General features: G+C 38.6%; 1 protein-coding gene across 3 annotated transcripts in view; it reads right to left on the bottom strand.

Moving 5' to 3' along the window:
* Window positions 1–23,333, bottom strand: part of MAP3K15 (mitogen-activated protein kinase kinase kinase 15) — a 91,486-nt gene that overhangs the window by 12,793 nt on the left and 55,360 nt on the right. For all 3 annotated transcript variants that reach the window (XM_009476307.2, XM_087756670.1, XM_087756669.1), the window contains 13 exons: window positions 21,632–21,802; window positions 20,402–20,514; window positions 19,185–19,344; window positions 18,404–18,554; window positions 17,893–18,000; window positions 15,839–15,888; window positions 12,173–12,268; window positions 10,455–10,542; window positions 6,537–6,670; window positions 5,793–5,920; window positions 3,903–4,033; window positions 3,515–3,620; window positions 1,521–1,678 (listed from right to left, as the gene is read on the bottom strand). In XM_009476307.2, the coding sequence (XP_009474582.2) occupies window positions 1,521–1,678; window positions 3,515–3,620; window positions 3,903–4,033; window positions 5,793–5,920; window positions 6,537–6,670; window positions 10,455–10,542; window positions 12,173–12,268; window positions 15,839–15,888; window positions 17,893–18,000; window positions 18,404–18,554; window positions 19,185–19,344; window positions 20,402–20,514; window positions 21,632–21,802 (1,594 nt within the window). The remainder of the gene's footprint in view (window positions 1–1,520; window positions 1,679–3,514; window positions 3,621–3,902; window positions 4,034–5,792; window positions 5,921–6,536; window positions 6,671–10,454; window positions 10,543–12,172; window positions 12,269–15,838; window positions 15,889–17,892; window positions 18,001–18,403; window positions 18,555–19,184; window positions 19,345–20,401; window positions 20,515–21,631; window positions 21,803–23,333) is intronic.

The following is a 23,333-nucleotide window of genomic DNA, read 5'->3' as shown; positions in this document are numbered from 1 at the left end:
TTTATTTTAAAAAATGCCAATTCTGAGACTTCAGAACACAGCTCTGTGGCCTGGAGATGCTTGTGGGCAGGACACAGGGACATTCACAGTCCTGCCAGAGCTCACCTTGTGAGCCTGCGCAGAGCCCGTCAAGCACCCAGAACTGAACCAGTGCTTCCTGACAGTTCAATAAACTGTGCTGAAAAATCGGAAGTGTAACTCAACAGTTCAACTACATGCCAGATACGTAAGATGAAAAGGCATCTGCCGACACAACCACGTCTGACATTTACAGCAATGTGGAAAAAAGTCTCTTTCCAGGGCTCCCTCAGGAAAGCTTTAGTGAACCAAACCATGTTCACCCAGGCAGCTTCTTCTGAGGTAGTGTCACAAGTTGACAGCACCGAGGTGACATATTATACTGTTGAAATAACTACACCAACACCCATAACCATGCCTTTCTTTGCCTTTTAGCTGTGGTGCATGGGACAACTCACAGGCCTAGTATGACGCATGGCTGAATTGCAGCCCAGCTTACTGTACTTACTGATACAGACCTGATTTTGCTACCATGGCTCCATTACTAATTACACTAATACTCACACAGTGACTTTCAACAACATACACAAAAAAATTTAACAATATTGATAATTTAAAGCAGTTTGCTTAGTTATAGATATGATATTTTCCCCATTACAAGAATGAGGACTCTGAAGCATAAGTGAAAACTTAAGTACTTTACTAAAGGCCTACTGCAAGCCAGTGGAAGAACCAAAAATTTTCAGTCTGCATATTTGACACATTATCACATCATAGCTTTTACACCACTGTTAGTTTTAGAGTTAGAACAAGCAACTTGTTTCAAATACATTTATTATCAAAACTACCTGAAGCGTTCTCTTCTCAAGTGTTAATTTGTGCATTTGAAAACAGATACACTAAGAGAAACAAAGTACTAGAGACAACAGTTTACAGAGGAGGTAGCTTTGATCCAAAGGACTTAGGATGTAAAATACAGAGTATTTTACTCCTTCAGTACATACCAAAAATCTTGGAAAGTTAGCCCCTCCTTCCACCATAGCTTCCCACCATGTCTCCCCCCAGAGACTGGGCTTTTGAAAGACAAGGCAAACAGATCCTCTAGGAGGGAAGCTCATAAAAAAAGACTTAAAGGAGCAGAAATAACTTGGTTGTCATCATTGGAGAGACTGGTTGCCAAGAAGGAAATCATAAACCAAGAGCAGGAGATAATAGAGGTAAGAGGGTAGAGAATATTAGTTTTCATAAGTCTTCAGTCATTTTTCAGGTTGCTCCTTTGAGTCATGACCTATTTCCAGCACAAAAATAAATTATTACCCTCTAGAGCAATACAGCTTAGAGCAGGGAAGGATCCTTCAGTGAGAATTAAGAGCACAGGTCAGACTATGGCTTTGTGCAAAGCAACCCATAAAACAAAAGGTTACTATCAATGAAATTAATATTAAAAAATTATGTTAGTACTTGAAAATTCATGAACTCTATATCAAAAAAGCTGTACTTACTTTAAACATTGCTGCTTGAGGCTCCCCTAGTTCATGAAATGGAGGTTTGCCTGTTGCCATTTCAATAATGGTACAACCTAGTGACCAGATATCAGCTGGTGCACCATATCCTCGTGGTCCTTTATCGATGATTTCTGGAGCCATGTACTGCAAGGTTCCTAGTCAGGACAAAAAGAATAGTCCAGTGTTATAGTCTTCATTCTTATCAAAGAGAATGAACGCACCACTAAGCAACCCAAAAATTGCCAAATGCAACCTGTATAGCCAAAATATTTGATTTCCCATACAGAAAACTAGACAGAAACTTATGTTTTAGCATCTTTTCAATATACTATCCTTTTTTCCACCCTAGTACATCCAAAGTTGGGGGGGGGGGGGCGGGGAAATCTATTGAAAATCCTAAAGCTATACATGTTGGCAAAATAAGATCCTACCTAAGCCTATAGGGTCTTAACAGATGAATCTGAACGTCTGTAAAGTTTGCCTGTAGACAATCTGACTGTAATACTAGTTATAATAGTGATAAACAAAAAGAACAGTAAAAATAAAATAAAAGATGGTCAAGTTGGAATCACTGATATTCAGTCACATACTAACAGAGCTAACAAGAGGTCTTTACAGGAAAACAGTGCACACCAACAACAGAAACCTATAGATGTTCTGAGTATTGCAAACACTACGGTACTTTCTGCACATGAATTCCTACCAGCTCCGTTATGACATATTTAAATTAAATTATTTTTCTTCTTAAGAATGCAATAAAATTACACTGTGGTAAAGCTGTGAACTATTCATTAAAGGACATCTGGTGAAGAGAAAAGGGATTGGATATTACTATGTTCATTATTGTGACTGCTATAGAAAAAAACTTCAAGCTACAGCTTTGCCCTCAGGCTGTATGTCTTCATAGAATCATAGAATAGTTTGGGTTGGAAGGGACCTTTAAAGGTCATCTATCTTAGTCCAACGCCCCTGCAATGAGCAGGGACATCTACAACTAGATCAGGTTGCTCAGAGCCTCGTCCAACCTGACCTTGAATGTTTCCAGGGATGGGGCATCTACCACCTCTCTGGGCAACCTCTTCCAGTGTTTCACCACCCTCATTGCGAAAAATTTCTTCCTTGTATCTAGTCTGAATCTACCCTCTTTTAGTTTAAAACCATTGCCCCTTGTCCTATCACTACAGGCCCTACTAAAAAGTCTGTCCCCATCTTTCTTACAAGCCCCTTTTAAGTACTGAAAGGCTGCAATAAGGTTTCCCCAAAAGCCTTCCCTTCTCCAGGCTGAACAACGCCAGCTCTCTCAGTCTTTCCTCATAGGCATTCCATCCCTCTGATCATTTCTGTGGCCCTCCTCTGGACCCGCTCCAACAGGGCCATGTCCTTCCTGTGCTGAGGACCCCAGAGCTGGATGCAGTACTGCAGGTGGGGTCTCACCAGAGCAGAGCAGAGGGGCAGAATCACCTCCCTCGACCTGCTGGCCACGCTGCTTTTGATGCGGCCCAGGATACGGTTGGCTTTCTGGGCTGCAAGTGCACATCACTGGCTCATGTCCAGCTTTTCATCCACCAGTATCCTCAAGTCCTTCTCCACAGGGCTGCTCTCAATCCCTTCATTCCCCAGCCTGTATTGATACCAGGGGTTGCCCTGACCCAGGTGCAGGACCCTGCACTTGGCCTTGTTGAACGTCATGGGGTTCACATGGCCCCACTTCTCGAGTTCGTCCAGGTCCCTCTGGATGGCATCCGTCCCTCAGGTGTGTCAGAGGCACCACTCAGCTTGGTGTCGTCTGCAAACTTGCTGAGGGTGTGCTTGATCCCACTGTCTACATCATTGATGAAGATATTAAACAGTACTGGTCCCAGTACGGACCCCTGAGGGACACCACTTGTCATTGACCTAATCATGTTTTCATCACAAATCCAAAGAGCCTCTTGGCTCTAACTCTAAATCTATCATCAAACTCCTTATAAATGCTGCTAAGTCAGTCGTACCTGTAAATGTTTCGGTGCATGGATTGATTCCTGCCAGCCGTTTGGAAGTACCAAAATCAGATATCTTTACCACGCCACTATAGGTGTTCACCAAAACATTATCTCCCTGTGGTTTGGATAGGAGAGAGAGGGAGGGGAGGGGAGACAGATGAGTACAGATTCCAAATCCCAACTCAATACTCCTTCAGGTTTGCAGTTATCTTTGTAATATACCTTTGTACAAAGGAATTTTCCTGGAGCACGAGGGAGAAGGGGGTGTTTTATTCTTTCCTTTTGTTTTAAGCTTCCATGAAGCCCTATTAAAAATTCTACTGCAGGTTAGAGTAAAATTAGCTGAAGTAAATAAGATAAAAGCAAATCAAACAAGACGCACTAAAGGAAAATTTACCTTTATATCTCTATGTACAATCTGGTTCTCATGGAGATACTTAAGGCCTTCCAGAATCTGCTTGGTGTAAAATTTAATTGTAGGTTCTTTCATTGGGCCCCACTTAGATCTTAGGAGAGCTGAGAGGCTGCCTACAAGAGTTAAGAAGAAAGTTTATCAAGATAGCAAAATCCCCAAATTAACATGAAACATTTAAGTCTGGATGAAGCCTTTGCTCAATATCCTAATACAAGAGAAATACAGTACCTATAATGAAGCCAAATTCTTCCTAGATCCCTCAAAGTAAATCATTTGCTGCTGGTCTTGACTGGTTATTTCTCTCTTGCCAGCTCAGCTTCCACCTCCATGACAGGAATAAATGTTCCCACAGGGCTGGATGCATCTCCCTCACTTCAGTCTAACAACTGTTGAGACTGGGACTAGCAACCATTTAGCTCTTAATGAAATAAAGGCTAAAGGTAACACTGCATGATGTTATACACTATACTTCATGAACCACATGCACGGGCAAAGAGAAGCTGATTTACTCGAGGCGGGGGAGGGGGAAGAAGAAAAAAGGAAAGAGTCTTTTCCTTGCAAATATGGGATTATCTTCTCGAAATATTCAGAGACACAGGAAAGAAAGCTCCTGAAAGAAACTAAGTAATGGATGTTCAGAGTAGGAGATAGGTCATCTGCACTTCTACTTGCAATAAATCTAATCTTTTTTTAAAAATAATACAAATATTTTAATAATGAATCAAAATAAACAGGGTTTTGCTTTTTCTGCTCATAATAAACTAAGTGCAGTATGTCTACTTAATGCCAGACAAATTCAGCTAAAGGGACTTTCAGTCCACACCACCAGCTTTCTAAAGCAAAGTTTCGTCAAAGAATCGTGCATAACGTGAACAGCTGGTTCCTTTTTAAGACTGGCTGCAGAGTTTAGAATAGCTGAACTGGTTCAATAATATCTTGACATTAGCAACTAGTCGCAGCACACTCTACTGTTCATATATGCACAGGGAAAAAAAAAAGGTATGTAAACAACACCAGCTGATACTTTTAACAAGTGCAGGAAAACAAGTGGAAGTGTTGGTATAAACTCATGACATCCATATGCATCATACATGTCATAGTGTCTCAGCTTTCAGGTGAGAAGGTCATGGGAATTAAAAAAATAAAGAACTTCCCTATGCCCCAGATGTATTTAATTACATTTCAAATGTTTGTGTCTGGACCTTCCCTGGAAAACCTGAACATTTTTTCCTGATTTTCTTGTTTCTGTTTTTACTTTGCAAATTATATCTATACAAGAATTTAACACTCATTCTGGCATATACTTGACACTGAAGAGCAAATAGCAGAAGGCAGATGGAAATATAGCCTAGAGATGATATAGAGGGACTTCACATCTTAAAATGTAGAGACGGCTAGAGGAGCAAAACTGGAAATTATGATCAAGGGAAGCATATAACTTTTATCTCCAATCTACCTAGGAAATAGCAGTGCTTTGTATATAGCAGTTACAAAATAATACTTAATTGCTCAGTGTTACTGCTCAACAGAAACTTATCCTAAAAGCTCCAGTCATCATTCAGATGCTCAGGCTAAATGGACTATACAGCTCTAACTCCACTATTTTATAACACATGAGTATTTGACACCAAATACTTTCAATGACTTTTCTCTAGGTTTATGATTATTACAGAAAGGGGAGAGGTTACTGGAACCTGTACACTTCAAATCTATTCTTTATATAAGAAGAATGCCACCTGTAGTTAATGTCTCAACAGAAGAGCCACATACAGTGCACAAAAATATTAAGTGCCCATCTATTCGCTTTCACTAAGTTTAGAGTCCCAGCTGCTTTTGATTCCTTTGAGAGACTAAGCGCAGAATGATACAAACCTCCTGGCACCTGCTCCATAAAAATCTTAATGTATCCATCTTCTGAAACAGATCCAAGATACTGGACAATGTTCCGATGCTTTAAATATTTATGCAGTGCTATCTCTTCATGAAGAGGTTGAGAATATCTATTAAAAAGAAAAAAAAAAAGAATCAAGGTGTATCTTATGATGCAGGAAAAGGTTATAGGCTATGCTTAAATGCTAGTTTGCCAACAGAATGGATTTTACGGATACTGATCCAATTCTCAGCAAACATCTTGTCCATGACCTTCAAAATGCAGTGTGACTGGCTGCCTATTCAGAAATAGTACAGAGGCAGATCTCAGAGGAACCCTGAAGGAGAAACATGCCCTCTGAGAATTTATATGTGCCTTTCTTCTGTATCGTTATGTAGTACTGTCTTTGCGTTCAAAACTCCTTTTATGCTTTTCCCCTTCCCCAAATAAAATGAGATACAACTGCAACTTAAAACACCAAATATGTCTTATTCTAGAATTTATGATATACATATAGATTATCAAACTGTATTATTTACGATATATATCATATTTTTTCCAAAAAATAAAAAGTCCTTATTCTCAAAGGGTTCTGTTCAATACTAGGAGGAATTAATAATTGAATTTTAGTATTCTGGGATTTTATAAACTAACCATACAGAAATACATGCTAAGAGCAGCAAAGTTTTCAGGCAACCACTGCAGTTTCATTCGCAATGTATATATAACAATAAACTAGGTCTTACCTGCTGTCTCTCTCAGGTATTTCTTTGATGGCTATTCGGACCTGATTGCTAAGGTCTCTTCCAGCATAAACTATTCCATAAGTACCTTTCCCTAGAACTACCCTGTCACCATTCTCATCGTAATCATATTCATACTGTAAGCAGAAAAGATAAACAAACAGCACAGAAATTGTTATCACTAGTATTTGACATTACAGAGAGCTTTAACTACTCAGCTATACTGAGTTCGTACAGCACAGAGTAATTCCTGCAGTACAGCTGTAGCACGGTAGGTTAGGTACCAGCCTGCTGCATTACACAACTTGTAAAATTTCCACGTTACTTGCTTTACAAATCAGTCTTCCCTAACCAACTTCGAAATGCATTCATCCAAACAAGGAACAGAGCATTAAACCAAATTCAATGAAACGGTGGTGTCAAAAGAACACATTCAGGTATCATCTCTAAGAATTGCTGACAGAGCCTTCAGAATACGTAAATGTATGGAACATAACCTATAATTTTGAAACCAATGGTTTAATAAACAGATAAAAGGACATTCTCATTACAGTGGGTGGACACTGTTTTAAGACCCTAAACTCTCATTTGAGCTTAGCAAAATTCATTTCTGACATATTCGCTTCATTACGAGCTTTTCCAAAAGGCAGAAACGCTCATCTTCTCCAAGGATGATTAAATATACGAAGTGGTGGTTTCCCCTGCTGCTGAAACCATGCTGGGTCATATTGCCAGCTGAATAAGTCACTGCTGGTTCACTGACTTCAGCATAGCTACACTAATTTACACCACGTCATGGTCTTGTCCCATACAGTGATCTTACCACAGAGCTCTCCTACTATGAAGGTCAGTGAAAAAGCCTATTGATGAATGATGCTTAATCAAAGTACATCCCAGACACTAAATAAAACCAAATTTGTCATGAAAGTTGGGTTAAGCAGCACACCCCTGATTCAGATCAGGGAACTGATAAAGTATATTGAAAAAGCACTTTTGCAAAAAGTTAAGAAAGGAATTGGACGGTTTCATAGCCTCAGATATTTTCAGGAGTACATAGATCTCCCCTAGTATTTTCTCAAATCCAAGAGGATGTCCCATATGGGAAAACTGCAGGGTATTCTCTGTGGCTTCATATGAATTCTCTATTAAAAAAAAAAAAAAAGCAAACCTTTTTACAATGGCCATAACTATTGAAATTTCTGTCAATGACCACTTTTTCTCCTTCATCCGGTAAGGCGCACTCATACAGAATGCAGCCTTGAGATCTTATTTCTTTGAAATGTCTTCCCAGTTCATATTGCAGCTCTGCTATTGCAATGTCTGTGTGTCACTGATATTCCGCCGCCCCCCCCCCCCCCCCCTTCACCTCAGCAAAGGTGGCAAGTTTCATGCTGCTATATGGAAGGTGATAAAGAAAAAACGTCTGTCGTTTATCCTAACAGCATACTCTGCTCAGTGGAACTAAACTTGAGTTAGAACAGCTTTAGTACAGTTTCATTTTCGATGTTTCAGCACATCATGGTTCATAACATAATCTTGTTATATGATAGGATAACTGACCCAAAACGCCATATGTAAAACTTGTCAGGTTCTTTGGCAGAAGCATATCCAGCTTTCACAGCTATCATATGATATAAAACTGTGCAGGAAAAAGACAGCAGTCACATTGCAGAATTTAAGACTGACAGCAACCCTATCTGCAACAGGCTGGTCCTAAGCCAGCTCTATAATTACTGTGGAGAAACTTCTGTTCTCTAGTCTGGGTCCTATGATACATTAAAATCATTGAGATTTATAGTTCAATGCTAGTTAGTAGACAGTTTAATAGACTTGTATATACTTGATGCCACTTTACATTTGCCTCCTCTCTTTCCAACAGCTACAAAGATTGAATAAATCACTGCTGGTTGCCAAAAGTCTGAATATGTGATCCACTGGATGTGCAATTCATCCATTAGGTACGAGTAAACAAGTGGTTATAGCTGACCTTCTGTACAAATGTGGTAGGGCAGAGTCTGATCTCTAGGATTTCCTATTTGGGGTACAGCAGGTACTCTTAAAGTGATACGAACTTCTTCAATATCTATATCCAGAAGTGAATACCCTAAGGTAGAAAGGACTGCCACACTCATTCTCCTGCCAAATCCTTGTTTGCTGTAGACCTAAACTGTAGTTGCTTTCAAATAGTACCTCAGTCCAAAATATACAACCCCTTGGAACAACATTCTCCTAAGAATTCTGGCTGAAATCAGATTTTCTTCCCCCAAACTGTGCTCAAGGCTATTTCTTCCTCTTCCCCAAATATAAACAGTTGTTTTATTAACAGTAAGAACTTCTGCTTTCTCTGTGCTTGTCAAGCACATCGAGACTATACAAAGCTGCATTTTCCATATTGCCTCTTCTTAAATGCAAGATCTCAGGCTGCAGAAAGACATTAAGTGTCTTAGCTCATTTATAAGCTAAACAAATTAATCCTCCCCTTCTGTATCTTGATTTCTGTTTCAATGCCCTGAGCTAAGACAGTAAGTACCAGGTGATAACTGTGAAAACTTCAAGATACATATAATGATACAATGTAAAGATTTAAAATTAATTTCTGTAGTCATTTCTCCATACGTCATTGATTCATGCAGAATTGTTTCCTGCTGTGCATTCTCCAGTGCTTTTTCCAGTTCAGTTTTTAAAAGGCTCAAGCCACGGTGAGCTCACTTCCTCTGAGAGACTATTATACAGTTGAATAGGCTGTGTTGTTTGGAGATTGCCCTGCTATTAGCTAAGTCCATAAATATGCAATGTAAAATCTGCAGCTATAGATAATACCCTGTCTTTGCCAAGGCAGAGCCCGGACCCTACACCGAGACCACAGACGTACATATTAAGCTGGGCTTAATAGACATGCGTATCTTGTATTTTTCACTTGAAGAGAGAATTCTGTGGCCACTATGCACAAACTTCCATGCAGAAACTCATGTTCCCCACCATATGCAATTACATTCAACAGTACAGTAGAGGGTTGTCTTCTTTCTTAATCCTCTTCTGAAGCCTCAGGTGCTACAAAAGGATCACTATCATAAAGAGCTGCTCTGAATCATAAGCCTAAGAGACTTGCTGGAATGAGACACAGTAAGAAAGATACCCAGCTCAAACAAACCACAGTAAGGTTTTTACACTCATTAATAAAAGTTACAACCTACTTTTTATGATGGCATTTCAGATTTCAAAACAAATAAACAGACGCACAAGGTACGTACTTAGTGCTACAAATCTGGACATTTGCTATGAGGCAGTGTGTCTTATGAAGACATGGATTCACCTACCCTAGCGTGAGCTCACATAAAATGTGAATAATCCTTTCCAAGTAATTTTTTTTTCCCCTCTGTACTGATTATAAAGAAAGCCCACAGCTACCAGGTTCCTAACATGGATGTTTCAGTGATGAGTAAAAAGCACAATGGATTAATCTGATCCTAAATATCTGCAAATCTCTGTGACAGAAAAAGCCTGTCAAATGAAATTACCTGCAGTAGTAATAGTACCAGGTACCAGCTGGAAAAACTGAAGTCCCTTTACTAAATGGCTTTTTCATAGAATTTATTTAATATTTTATCTTTTTTAGCCACTTAAGCCAGCTGATATCAGATGATTGTCATCTATACATTGATTGCAACATAAACACAAAATCAGTAACACCCTGCATTAGGGATTTATACAGTTTGCAGCAGTAACAGTCTCACTTCATTAAAATGTGTTTTTTCAAATGAATGCAACTCCTGTGTACAAATAGTTTTGTAAGAGTTGAATTTTCATATACAATTAAGGAGTTTAAATGGTATTAATTATTTTTCTAGCATACTGATATGAAAATGCAGGGAAGATGGAGAACAAGTTTCAGAGTTCTTGGATCTTTTATCCTTGACTTACCTCCAATGTGTCGCCATCTACTTCTCCTTCTAGTTCCAAAGTACTGCCAGCTGCATCAGACAACATTTCTTTCACCAACCCACAGAATCTAAAAAAGCAATAAATAGTACAGGATCAAAGAAAAATATCCTTCTGGAAGGAGATTAAACAGATTCCTCACAAGGTGGGCTTTGCTTTCAAGCTAATAAACTGACTAGCATGTTCATAGGTTTCTTTCATTACTTACTTTCTCCATATTTACCCTATTTTAAATGAGAAAGAACATCAAACACACACTGAAAAGCCTACTTATTTATAAAATTATTTTATTTGCTGTAGTAGAACCCAATACTTGCTTGTTATTGTAACTGCATAGTAAAATCTTGGTACTCTTGGTACAACTCAAATATTTTTGCTGTACACTTTGGTGGAAAGTGCTTAGTATGGCCTTGTCTTTACAAATGTAATTAGAGAAGAAGTTGAGATATTAAAAAATGAAGTACTGATTTTCAGTGGTTCAATTCAGTAGTGCTAAATTTGCGACATCATATTGGGTGGTGCTCCTTCTTGTAGGGATGAGAATTCTGTTACCTTCGGTTTAATTTAAATGTTCCTATGGACTTTGGTTGCAAGTGTGATTGCTCAGTATTTCTGAAAATCAGATTTTGTGGTTTCTAGTCAGGCATCCAGAAAGCCAAGGATATAAAAGCAGTAACATGTTTTGAAGAACAGAGTTTTAACTAATTTCACCTAGTTCTTTGGGATAGAGATCCTTAAGTACAAGACCATCTTTTCCTGTAGCTCCCTGCCTGAGCCACTCACTTTTTTCCAAATTCCATAACAAATGGTTAACAATCATTAAAAATTATGATAAAATATTCACATCTCTTTCACTGACTAATAGACACATATCTCTGGAACAGACTCCTGTTGTGCACTGAATAAGGCATAAAAAATGTGACCATGTTTCATAACGCGCAAATTGTGGTGCCAAATTAAGGCTGAGCAGGTAACATTAATTTTAGTATTTCCTATCTTTTACACACTGCACTCTGCATAGCTAGTAATTTTCTTTAACCTGAGTTTATTCCATGCAATACATAAATAATAATTATTCAAGAAAAATAAACACACCACCCAACCCCAAATATTACATGTATTAACAAATCACTCCTACTTAATTCAGAAGGTTTATATGCCAAATATCAGTCCTCGGGAAGAATTTGGTCTGTAAAGATTTAGGCCTGAAATTCAGTTAGCATTCTCACTGTTTAGAGACAACAGATCATCAGGAAGTATTTGAATACAGGTGCAAACAGTAACAGATATCTGTGACACAATATAAGCTAGAAATTTCTATTCCATCTAGTTGCTCTTACTTAAATCAAACTGAACAGGTACATAAGGGAACGTAAACAAATGTCGTACCTTACATGACATGGCCAAGACAAACAAAAAGAAGATAATAGTTATAAATTAGAATAAGCTACTTAAGCCTTTTCTCAGATGTAATGACTTGTAGGTAAATGGATCAGAACCAGCCAACAAGTGTAATGGGACACTGCTGTCATCACCCTAAATATAATTGATTTTAGTTCATTGCTTCTTCATCAAGACAAAAGAAGTGAAGAAATAAATAATTAATTTCTCAAGCAAAAATGTCAGCTTTCAATCTTTACTAAATCAGTTCTATTTAGGACACAGATCTTGCATGCAATACCCACACAAACTGAACTCACCTACTACATTGGTTTTCTGTAGAAAAGTAGATTTGAAAGTCGTCAGAGTTGTCATGGACATAAAGAAAACAACATCGTTCATCAAACTTGGAAATGCTATAAAATTCACAGTAAGAAAAGATTATTTTGGACGTAACTTCAAAGAAATAGAGCAAGACGACCTTTTTTTTTTTAATTACAAACACTTAGCAAACACCTTTTTCAAAGTTAATTACCTCATAGAGGCAGTATGCAATTATATTTATTTTCCTTACAACTAGAAGATTTGAATTTGTTTACATATTCTATAATCTTATCTCCAATTTGACAAATGATTAAGCTACTGCTTACTTTGGTAAAATGCTTGTTTATCTGAAGGGTTTTGAGGTTTGTTTGTTGTTCACATCCCCTTACGTTTTTATACAGTTCCATCATATTTCTTGGTATTTGATGACACCTCTATGGAATATGAATTGCTTTGACACTAATCTAGCTATCTTTTAAGCTTGACAAGTACTTTTCTGGTTTTTGTATTTCCATTACTCCTACAGTAAAATTGAACTGGGAAACACCTACAGTGTAGCAGATCCTTCACAGCATATACTTTTTACAGCCTTAATACTCATAAACAAATTTTGGGATGACCAATATTTACTCCAAACTGCAGCAATAATTCTGACAAAGTGATGATTTATTGCATACTGTATCTTGCCAGTGTCATACATATCCCATCTAAATGCATTGAAGCGAAAAGTGAAGAGGCCATAAAACATAGCATCAATATGAAAGTAAATCTAGGAATTGATCTCTTATTCCAAACACTTGCACTTCAGTATTATTCTACATAAATGCCAAGTTGTTATGCTTGTTAAGGTATTCTCATAATTTTTGTGCATTTTTTAAATAAAATTGATTAGATTCTTGTCTGATCTGTTTAGTCAAACTCTCAGATTTTGCTTAGCCTCTGTTGAGCCAGTTAGTTGAGCTAGTTAGTTAATCATAGAATCATAGAATGCTTTGGGATGGAAGGGACCTTTAAAGGCCATCTAGTCCATCCCCCCTGCAATTGGCAGGGACATCTACAACTAGATCAGGTTGCTCGGGGCCCCATCCAGCCTGGCCTTGAATGTTTCCAAGGATGGGGCATCTACCCCCTCTCTGGGCAACCCATTCCAGTGTTTCACCACCCTCATTGCGAAAAATTTCTTCCTTGTATCTAGTCTGAATCTACCCTCTTTGAGTTTAAAACCATTACCCCTTGTCCTATCACTACTGGCCCTGCTAAAAAGTCTGTCCTCATCTTTCTTACAAGCCACCTTTAAGTACTGAAAGGCTGCAATAAGGTCTCGCCGCAGCCTTCTCTTCTCCAGGCTGAACAACCTCAGCTCTCTCAGCCTTTCCTCATAAGGGAGGTGTTCCAGCCCTCTGATCATTTTTGTGGCCCTCCTCTGGACCGTCTCCAACAGGTCTATGTCCTTCTTGCACTGAGGACCCCAGAGCTGGACACAGTGCTCCAGGTGGGGTCTCACCAGAGCAGAGCAGAGCAGAGCAGAGGGGCCATACATGACAGTAGACTATAGTAAAGTTGCAGAATGTTACAAGACCAACTTGCTGTAGCATCATAAAGGGCTACATGGACAAATGTTGCAAAAAAATTAGAATTTTGCCAGAAGATTTTTTCAGAAATACATGAAAATACACTACACCATTCTGTAGCTTCATTCTGGTATAGCAATTTCTAGTCTAGCAAGGCAGATTAACACATACCTGACACGAGAACTAAGTGACAAAGCAAATATAGGATAGACAAGACAGTATCTAAGTAACAATACTGGATTATAAACAGTGTAACGCATGTGGTATATAAGATGAACTGGTTAGCATAAATACAGGTTAAGGGTTTTGACAGAGTATAAGTTAACTGAGACCACTAATTTTTTTTTTTCACTAAAACTAATGCAATTTCAGAAGTATAGCAATTGCAAGTTGTCACATACAAAGCAAACATCTAATTCCACTAAGTTTAAAAAGATTGCCTCTTTGAGCTTTGTAATCCCCAGCAGTGACTAAGAATCAAAGCAAATGAATTGCTTGCTTCCATTTAATTAAAAGTTATCTTTCTCAAAGATTAATTTCTGTGCAATGTGTTGACTGAAGGTAATTAATATGTTTCAGAAACGTTATGCCAAGTTATGCTCAGTCAGCTCCACAGACTTCAGTAATGACAACTTCACATCCACTCACGTTGCATTGGAGTAGTAGAATAAAATATCACATCGAATTCATTTAAACCAAAACCTGCTTCTTTTAGAAGAAAATACTGAAGTTATGGTAGAATCTATGTCCAAATCCACAACTGTAGGCTTTCACAGCAATCACCACTCACCTTATTCAGAGAAATACTTTTTCACTGAGCTTATTTGCTTAAGCAAATAATACTAGTTCAGAGAAGACAAACTTGGGACCTAAAACTTAAGTGCTTATGGTCAAAATCACAGCCCAGAAGCCCTCTGCTTTGAGAACTACAGAACTCATTAGGTATCTGAATTTATGCTTGTACTTGAATCAGAAAGTTTTTCAAGCACTTAAGCTTATGCACTCACACAAGTGGCCCCAGCCAACAGCCATTTACGTCCCTAGAAAGGCCAGATCCACCAACGTAGTGACTCACAAACACAGAGAGAAGGCAAAAGCCCACCTCGTGTTCCCTGTGCTTACAGCTCCCTCTGGTTCTTAGCTACAGCCTGCATAATGCAGACATGCAAGAATGCCACAGACATACTGCCAGGCTGTACAGATAGGTTTCATTTTGTTTTCTCTCCTGGTTCGCTGCCTCTCCCCTTTCTGGCAGCAAAGTAGCCCAACTTAAGATATATAAGCTAGCTTCTAAATGTAGTTGTATTTTGCAGTTGTTAATACCGAATGTGAATCTTTTCTATCCTTTCAGTTTTCAGAACAACCCTGTTCTTTCTATATAATATTCTGGTCTTCTTTTGTACCCATACTTGGACCCATTTACTTGTGACTAGTGTTTCCATTAATCTAGGCATCACAAAATGGAACTACTTTAACTACTTAAAGGCTAGTCCTTGAGAAACTCCACTAGCAGTCTCCTTCCAGCTCAAGAATTCTTTCCTTAGCACAAACGATGTCCATGCCTCATTTAACATTTCTCTAATAATCCAAATTTTAGCTAGTAGGTTTTTAGATAGAGCCATATCAGAAGCATTTCTGAATTCCAAACAGAAAATAGATACCATAGTTTCCTTTTCTTAAAGGAAAACAGACAAACAGTTTTTTCATTTATGGAAGGAAACAAGAATAGCTAAGGGCTCTTCTTTCCTTCTGCCCTCCATGTTTTTAAATGCAGAGATGGCAATAACTTCACTGAAAAAATAAGAAAAATATACAAAAAGCAGGTACACGATCGAAAACAGGGAAGTCTACCAGACAATACACACACACACACACCCCCCTTAGATAAGTATTCCTATGAGAAATGTACAGCTCTGCCCATGCATGGAAAGGCAAACTTTTCGGTGTTGACATTTCAAAGCAGGCTGGACAAAACAAGGTTTTATAACAGGCAATGCAAAGCAGAGATTTAAGGCAGAATCCAGATTTCCCAGTTAAGGGAAATATAAAACATAAACAAAAACCCACTTAACTGTTTTTTGACATACCAACCTTATTCCCCTAATGGAAGAAGCTGTAAAATTCCATTCGTGAATCTGTTTCTGTAAAGAACAAAGAGCTATAATCAACCACAGTTTAACCTTGACTTACTATTGAAAACAAAGTCACAGCATGGTAAGCAAAATAAAGTTCTTCCAACATATCTCTTGTCTTTTCTTTTTTTCTTTCCCCCCAAATTTCAAATAAGATTGATATATAGGTAAAGAAAGGTCATACATTGCTATTTTACTCTCTTGAGGAAAAATTAATATAAATGGCACAGGGTGGAAATAAAGGCTGCATTTCCTCATGTAAAATTAAATTTGAAGAATACATCTTGAAGTACAATTTACCAAGCATTATGTTTTGACTCAATACATCAATGTTTCTTTTTAAACACGGAGCAGACTATGCCCTACTCTTATCTAGGCTCAAAGGGAAAGGAAACCTGTGCCCTGGTGGCCCAGAAGGCCAATGGCATCCTGCCTTGTATCAGAAATGGTGTGGCCAGCAGGACCAGGGAAGTGATCGTCCCCCTGTACTCAGCACTGGTGAGGCCACACCTCGAGTACTGTGTTCAGTTTTGGGCCCCTCACTACAGGAAGGACATTGAGGTGCTGGAGCGTGTCCAAAGAAGGGCAACGAAGTTGGTGAAGGGTCTAGAGCACAAGTCTTACGACGAGCAGCTGAGGGAGCTGGGGTTGTTGAGTCTGGACAAGAGGAGGCTGAGGGGAGACCTTATTGCTCTCTACAACTACCTGAAAGGAGGTTGTAGCCAGGTGGGGGTCGGTCTCTTCTCCCTAGTAACATGCAATAGGACGAGAGCAAACGGCCTCAAGCTGCACCAGGGGAGGTTTAGATTGAATATCAGGAAAAATGTCTTCATGGTAAGGGTTGTCAAGGATTGGAACAGGCTGCCCAGGGAAGTGGTTGAGTCCCCATCCCTGGAGGTATTTAAAAGATGGGTAGATGTGGCACTTAAGCACATGGTTTAGTGGTGGACTTGGCAGTGCTAGGTTAACAGTTGGACTTCATGATCTTAAAGTTCTTTTCCAACCTAAACAATTCTATAATTCTGTAAAACTTCACACATCTTCCTAAGAGATACTGAGCCAAAAACTTTGGCCCAGGGAGCACGCTGGAGGCCCAGGGAGCACACTGGAGGCAAAACAGAGGAAGGACAGCCTGTGCCTAAGACTGTAGCCCTCCATAAATCTCTAGCTAACAGCTGGATCTTATTTAGCACTGCCAGATACGCACTGAGAATTTGTTCCATAAAGCAAAGTTGTGTCAGACACATTCACTTGAAGTAGCGAAGTAGAACAGTGTACTGGAAAAGAAGTTCACAGATCCAGGTAATTATGTGGTCTTCTCTTGCTCTAACATGCTTCTTTTCCACACTTTGCCTCTCTACATTTTTAGTCTATTCTCCACCTATGTTGTTCTGATATTAAGAAGGGGTGGTGAAATACATTCCAGATTTCAAGTCTTTCAATGTGAAACTGAAATTATTTCTCACTTTTAAGAGATTACACTGTCCATAACTGTGCCTACTCCTTTCCAAATCTCCTATGCCTTATCTAATAATCCAAGACACCAAATATTTCATCTCTTGACACTTATTTGTCACAGGCTGCCATTTTTTCTAGTTTCGAATCTTATAATTGTAAAACTTTAAAATTCCTAAAATATTAAATGCAATACTGGGTTTTATCTTTTCTTTTTATCTAACTTTGAGCTGCATCTTAATAAAAAATCACACAATTTTAATGAGAAATATTATGAGCAGACCAAATAACCGAAGCACTTCCAAGAGACATGGCCAAGATAAGTGAAATCTGAACTAGAGGTCAAAACCACTTGAGTTCTAATCATAGTCTCTCCTTTTATTTTCTCTGTAAAAGGTTAACTTTCATATCTGCATAAAAGAGATATTGAGGCTTAGGCTTCACAGAAATGTAGCAAACTTCAAATTATTGTACAGTGCTCCAAAATCTACATATAAAAAAGTGACTTTAAGAATAATGAATCAGAATACATGAAACACCATCTGCTGGTAGCTTTACCATTTCAGTGGGAGAGACATGCCACAAAGAGAGAGATCTCTCATCTGCTTCATTGTTGATTGAAACATATGCAGGCTGGTAGACTTTAGTCGGTTCTATCACCAAAACCTGAAGAGAGACAACATTTTTCCTTAATAAACCAGCAGTTAACACACAACAGTATCTTCAGATGCTCTGATATAAACAATGGGTAATCTCAAAGTAAGGCCTAAAAAATTTCCAGGGGGAGAGAGAAGGGCAAGACAAGGCAGGAAGAGGCTGTGTTCCTATGTACAACAAAACAGTACAATCACAATTTGTTGTAGGAGACTTAGAAGTATTTCTTAGAATGCTTTTAGGGTGGTGGGTTCAATGTTTTTATAGAGTAAAGATCAGCAGAATACAGGGTGTTGGTTCATGCAATGAAATAACAGGGAGTTATGAGAGTATTGTGTTTAGAGTCTTCCAGTTCTTGTCATATCCTATCCAGAAACATAAGACATACAAAACTTGTTTGGACATAACATCTTACTGGAAATCTCAGTCCATTAGTTGTTTCTTTCGTTGCCTCAAAAATTATATCTAGCCAGAAAGTCAATCTTTCTTGTCTAGGCGAATGTTCTATGGTGAGTTTCTTGAAATGCTGAATTAACATCAGATTCTGAACTAACGATTTCAAGTACCTAGAATGTATTGAATTAGTGAGTTAATGGAGAGAAAACAAAATTTGACCAGATTCTAAAAACCACTTAACTGACTTATACATCCAAAAAATTAACTGCAAAATTAAATGTACTTTATAAGCTACCATAATGGAAATTATTGTGTTGATTTTTACAGATTTCTGGAAAGAATAGCAAGTTTAGTCTAAACCTTAAGTCATAAACTCACATGGATGTTCATGAACACTATCTTTTTGCAAAAGGGTATAGTTACGTGAGTAGTTACACAGTGATTAGACAGGACGTTATGAGCTAGAAGATGGTGGGGGAGGGAAGCAGCAGCTAGCTAAACTCTGAAAAGAATGGTTTCACAATCTTTTCACAATTGTTTCACAAAGAATTATCACTAATTTCCAAACTCTTTCTTATAAAAGATGTGCTTCAATGGGATATAAACCCAATAATGATGGGTAACTTAATTTCTTAACTTCCCCCTTCCCTCCCAAAATAAAAGGACAGGTTATAAAGTCAGAGTTACAAACAATCTAAGATGGAAAAATCCAGTTAAGTTATCCAAGTGATTACAAGATTTTTCTAATTTGTGTATTTCCCCATAGTTGGGTACTTGAGCTACAGCCTTCTACCACATACCACACTGGAGGTTTCAGCTTAAAAAGTTTCTCTGCTGCTTGTACTGCTTTACCAACATCATTAGCCAGCATGCTCACACTGAAGAACTGTCCCACATCCCAGTAATTGTTCATTTTTTCTAGGCTTCCTTTTCTTCCCAATAAACTGTTTAACCGTACACCTGTAAAATTTCAATTAAAAACCATATTTTTCTATCAGTAAAACACTAATAAGTGTTTTTTACTGATAAGTCTATCAGTAAAAGACTAATAAGACTTGATTAAGCATTAGTGATAAAAACAAAGTGGAGTAAGTTTTCCCCAGAAAAAAAAAAACAAAAAAAAAAACATTGCCCAACACAGAGGCTGGGTCTGCAAATAACATCCCCAATACAGTTCAGCCTGTCAGAACTCCTACCACACACAGTGTTGAAAACCCTCTTGTGCTACCTGTCTGGGCTATCTGCCTCCTGATTCTCAGTGTAAGCTGCGCATCAGTGTGTCCTTGAGATCTGCATCTACTGCAAGAGAGCAATGGCTAGAGGCTTCCACAAGTCCACCCCAGAGTAAGGTCAGGGGAATGATGTAAAGCCACATTTGCATTCTTCCCCTTTAAGGTTCAAGTATGTATTTCAGACAGGATCTGATTTCAAATATAATTTTCAACTATTATCTTTCTAGGAAGAACTCTATATCTGTTTCTATCATATGATTTCTTTATAGATGTATAGTGGTGGGTTTTAGTTAGCACCTACATGGAAGATGTGAATCTAGGTAGAGAACTAGTTACTGTCCTGGTAGATCCTTCCAGGCAAGACTTCCTGTGGATCTCTCAGTTCAGGGACAACAGAAACCCTGTGGATTCTTCCCTGGCATCCCTGAGGAGAGCTGGGCCACACTCTGTCACCTCCTGTCTTTGTCCCCTGTTGCCTGTGCAATGGGATAATCTCTGTGGTGCAGTAAAGGCAGTTTACGGATGGTGCTGAAGTTGGTCCTTCCGTGTTCCTCTCCCATCTCTGGGGCCCTTTAGATGGGCCAAGTTACTCGAAAGCTGCTCCAAGGCAACAAGGGAAAAAACGGTCCTTCAAGATCCCTGTATTTTAGCCTGCCATCCAGGACCCGCCACTAAATAGCCTGAACCACCTTTCTGTCTGTGCAACGCACCACTATCAGCATTTTGTTTTCTTCACAGGGAGAGAGGCAGAAAACTTGTCTGTGGCACTGTGTGTGGATATTTACCTATTTTTCTCAGTTCCATTGAGCTTTCAAACTGTTGTCCTGCAACAAGTAGCAAAACTGCAAGGTTAATTCCAGAATACAGAGTTGACTGGAGTTCAAATCCTTTGCGATACCTGCAGAAAAAGAGTCAAGAGCTCACATCTCGTTGTATAGAAGAACTGAAATACTGCGAAGTTCTGGTAAGTATTTTAAGCTATTAATTTACTATAAGGACTATATGGCTAGTTGGTACCAATGGCACTCTTTGCAAAAAGCACTTGTAAGAAAGTAGCTTCTTGTCTTATGGTGAGAAAGAAAAACTTCTGCTTAGTTTTATGTTCTGCCACCTTGTGTAGCTTTGTGAAAATACAACAAACTGGTTACTGCAAGACTCTTAAATCCAAAAGAACCTAATTTTATTATATTATTCATATGAGAAAAGCAATGAAAATATTAGTCTTCAGTGCAAGTTTTAAAAAAAGGCTCCAAGCCCTTTGTGTTAAAGCTTCACATTCATTAAAGGTAACTGAGACACAGCTGTCAAAGGCTGAATGCACGCCACCAGCTGGTGCAGGATGAAGAGAGCCATCTGAAGCTTCTGAATTCACTGCTACCCATCCATGTTGCACTAACCATGTTGAGGTGATTGGGGGGAGGAGGGCGGGGAGAGAGAGAGGGGAGCATTTCAGAGTCACAGTACAAACCCACATTGCTAACATTATTGTACTCAGCAGCCGTTGCTATGATTATACAAATGTACCTATGTGAACAGTATGTCAGTGACAGCCTGTGTGCACATGCATGCCTTACTGTCTTCAGAAAATTCATAATGCAGTTTATCAATATTTTTCCTTATATACAGTTAGATCATTGCATCTCCTGGGGATCCAGTGTGGAAACCATCCTTGCACAGAGGACCAACTCTCCCATGATTTCACTTGTACTTCATTTTGGCCTTGAAGCAGATCAATTGCATATTTTCTCTACAAAGATGTGGGTGAATCATCGTTCTCCCCCCCCAATAAACTAAGTGTATAATTCTATATTCATGATAGTCTACAAAGAGAAGCAAGGAAACACATATCCGAAGATCTGACGCTCAGTAAACGAATTACTCAAACAGGACCCTGAAAAAAAAGAGGTAAGTGGAACAAGTGATCTTCTAATTCTTACAGCCCTGCCTTTCATAACCAGAAGTAAAAGTCTGAAAACTTTTTTAAATAGATATTTTTGGGTTTTTTTTTCTGTTACCATTCAATGGCACGATCTCGACTATTGGTATCTTTACAGTCAGAATCAAGAAAGATATCCTTGTAGATCCTCCCACATAAGCAAAACATATCTGGAGCAGGGTGATCACATGTCTGCAGGACTTGAAGCATAACCTGTAGTGCCTTCTCTCTGTCACCTGCATTATTTCTTCTGAAATCAAATACAGAGAATAAAATAAATGAGTTCAGATCTGAAACAGTAACTGCAAGATGGTGGAATAACATTATCTGACATCTAACCCACAACCCATCCATCATTACTATATACAGACTTCACTTCATTTACACTGGTGTATGATAGTTGGTTGATGGATAAAACCCAAATGTATTCTCCTATCATGGGACTCTACTTCTAGCTCACATAAGAACTGATTTAAGCCCAGAACTCCTCTATGAAAAAAAATCTGCCATCTAACTTGTTTCCTCCCTGTATAAGCAGACCGACTGCATATCCTGCAATGAGAAACAAGTGCTTGTTTAGTGTTCATTCCTGACAATACATAACAGAACTGGCCATTTTCAGCATTTGAGCTGACAGCTCACTCAGCTATGCCCAAGATTTGTAATCTTGAATCCAGAGGATCCAGAGCCAATACCGTAAGGCAAACTAAGCACAGGAGAAGCCAGGTCAATCCTATTTCAGCCAAAAGAATGATGGAGCTCAATATGGGGCCTTTGAACTAGAAAAACAAAAGGGCAAAACTGAAGTCTATTTCTTTCTTAATTAAAATTCTCCAGATCAGAGAAAAATCTGGAAAACAAACAGCTGTCATAAAGCTTCTTTTGACAAATATTTAACAGTCGTATCAGTAAGAAATCAGTAAGTAACATTGCAGTTCCTTATTATTAAACATATCAGAATTTTTGCCTCCCTTTACCTTGTTGGTTTTGTAAGTTTAGAATTCACTATTTTACTGCAAAAAGTCACTCAGAACAAACAAAAATGTCTATTTGCAAGAGTAATGCAAACACAGCTGAAGAGTTTAATAGCCTCTTCAAGACATTTTTTAATCACCAGAGAGATTTAAAATATTTACGAACCCCTTTTCAGAACTGTTTACCATTTTTTGATCTCTACCTAGGTATCCAGGAACAGGCTTACACGTGCTCTGATTACTCTGTCAGCAATACCAGTAGCAGATAACGGTTTCTGGTAAATTTATTATTTGCATGCCCTGAAAGGATTAACATTTACTGTAAAGCGGCTCAGTTCCTTAGGTAACCAGCTGATGCAATAAGACCAATAACAACACATTGGTAGCAAAATTCAGGCTTCCATGCATGTTAAGTGATGGAGAACACCTAATAAGATTAAACAGATTTGTAGCTAGTTGTGCAGGCTTCATCCTGCCTTTCATGTCGCTGGCAGAGTGTAAACTTTCACAGCGAGTACTCGAATATTTTTTAAAGCATTTTTTCTTCAGATTGACTGTTGTTCTGAAATTAATACTGGTCTTCTCTAATGAGCACACAAGGAGAAAGCTAGTATCTTCTTTCAGTTTTACAAGAATAAACAGAAGTTAAAAAGTGTGGGGGTAAATCCATTGCACAGGTCAGCGTGCTCTAACGAAACCTGTTCTGAACTAACCAGATTCTCTCAGTAATAGTGCCCAAGTTTCACTGTTGTTAATACAAACACAGAGAAAGTTGAATAAATGGAGCTTAGAACAAAATTAGACCCT

Source organism: Nipponia nippon, unplaced genomic scaffold, assembly GCF_047370975.1.
Source record: "Nipponia nippon isolate SJK-2023a ecotype South Korea unplaced genomic scaffold, ASM4737097v1 scaffold_2, whole genome shotgun sequence".
Lineage (NCBI taxonomy): Eukaryota > Metazoa > Chordata > Aves > Pelecaniformes > Threskiornithidae > Nipponia > Nipponia nippon.
This window is presented reverse-complemented; position numbering and strand designations above follow the sequence as displayed.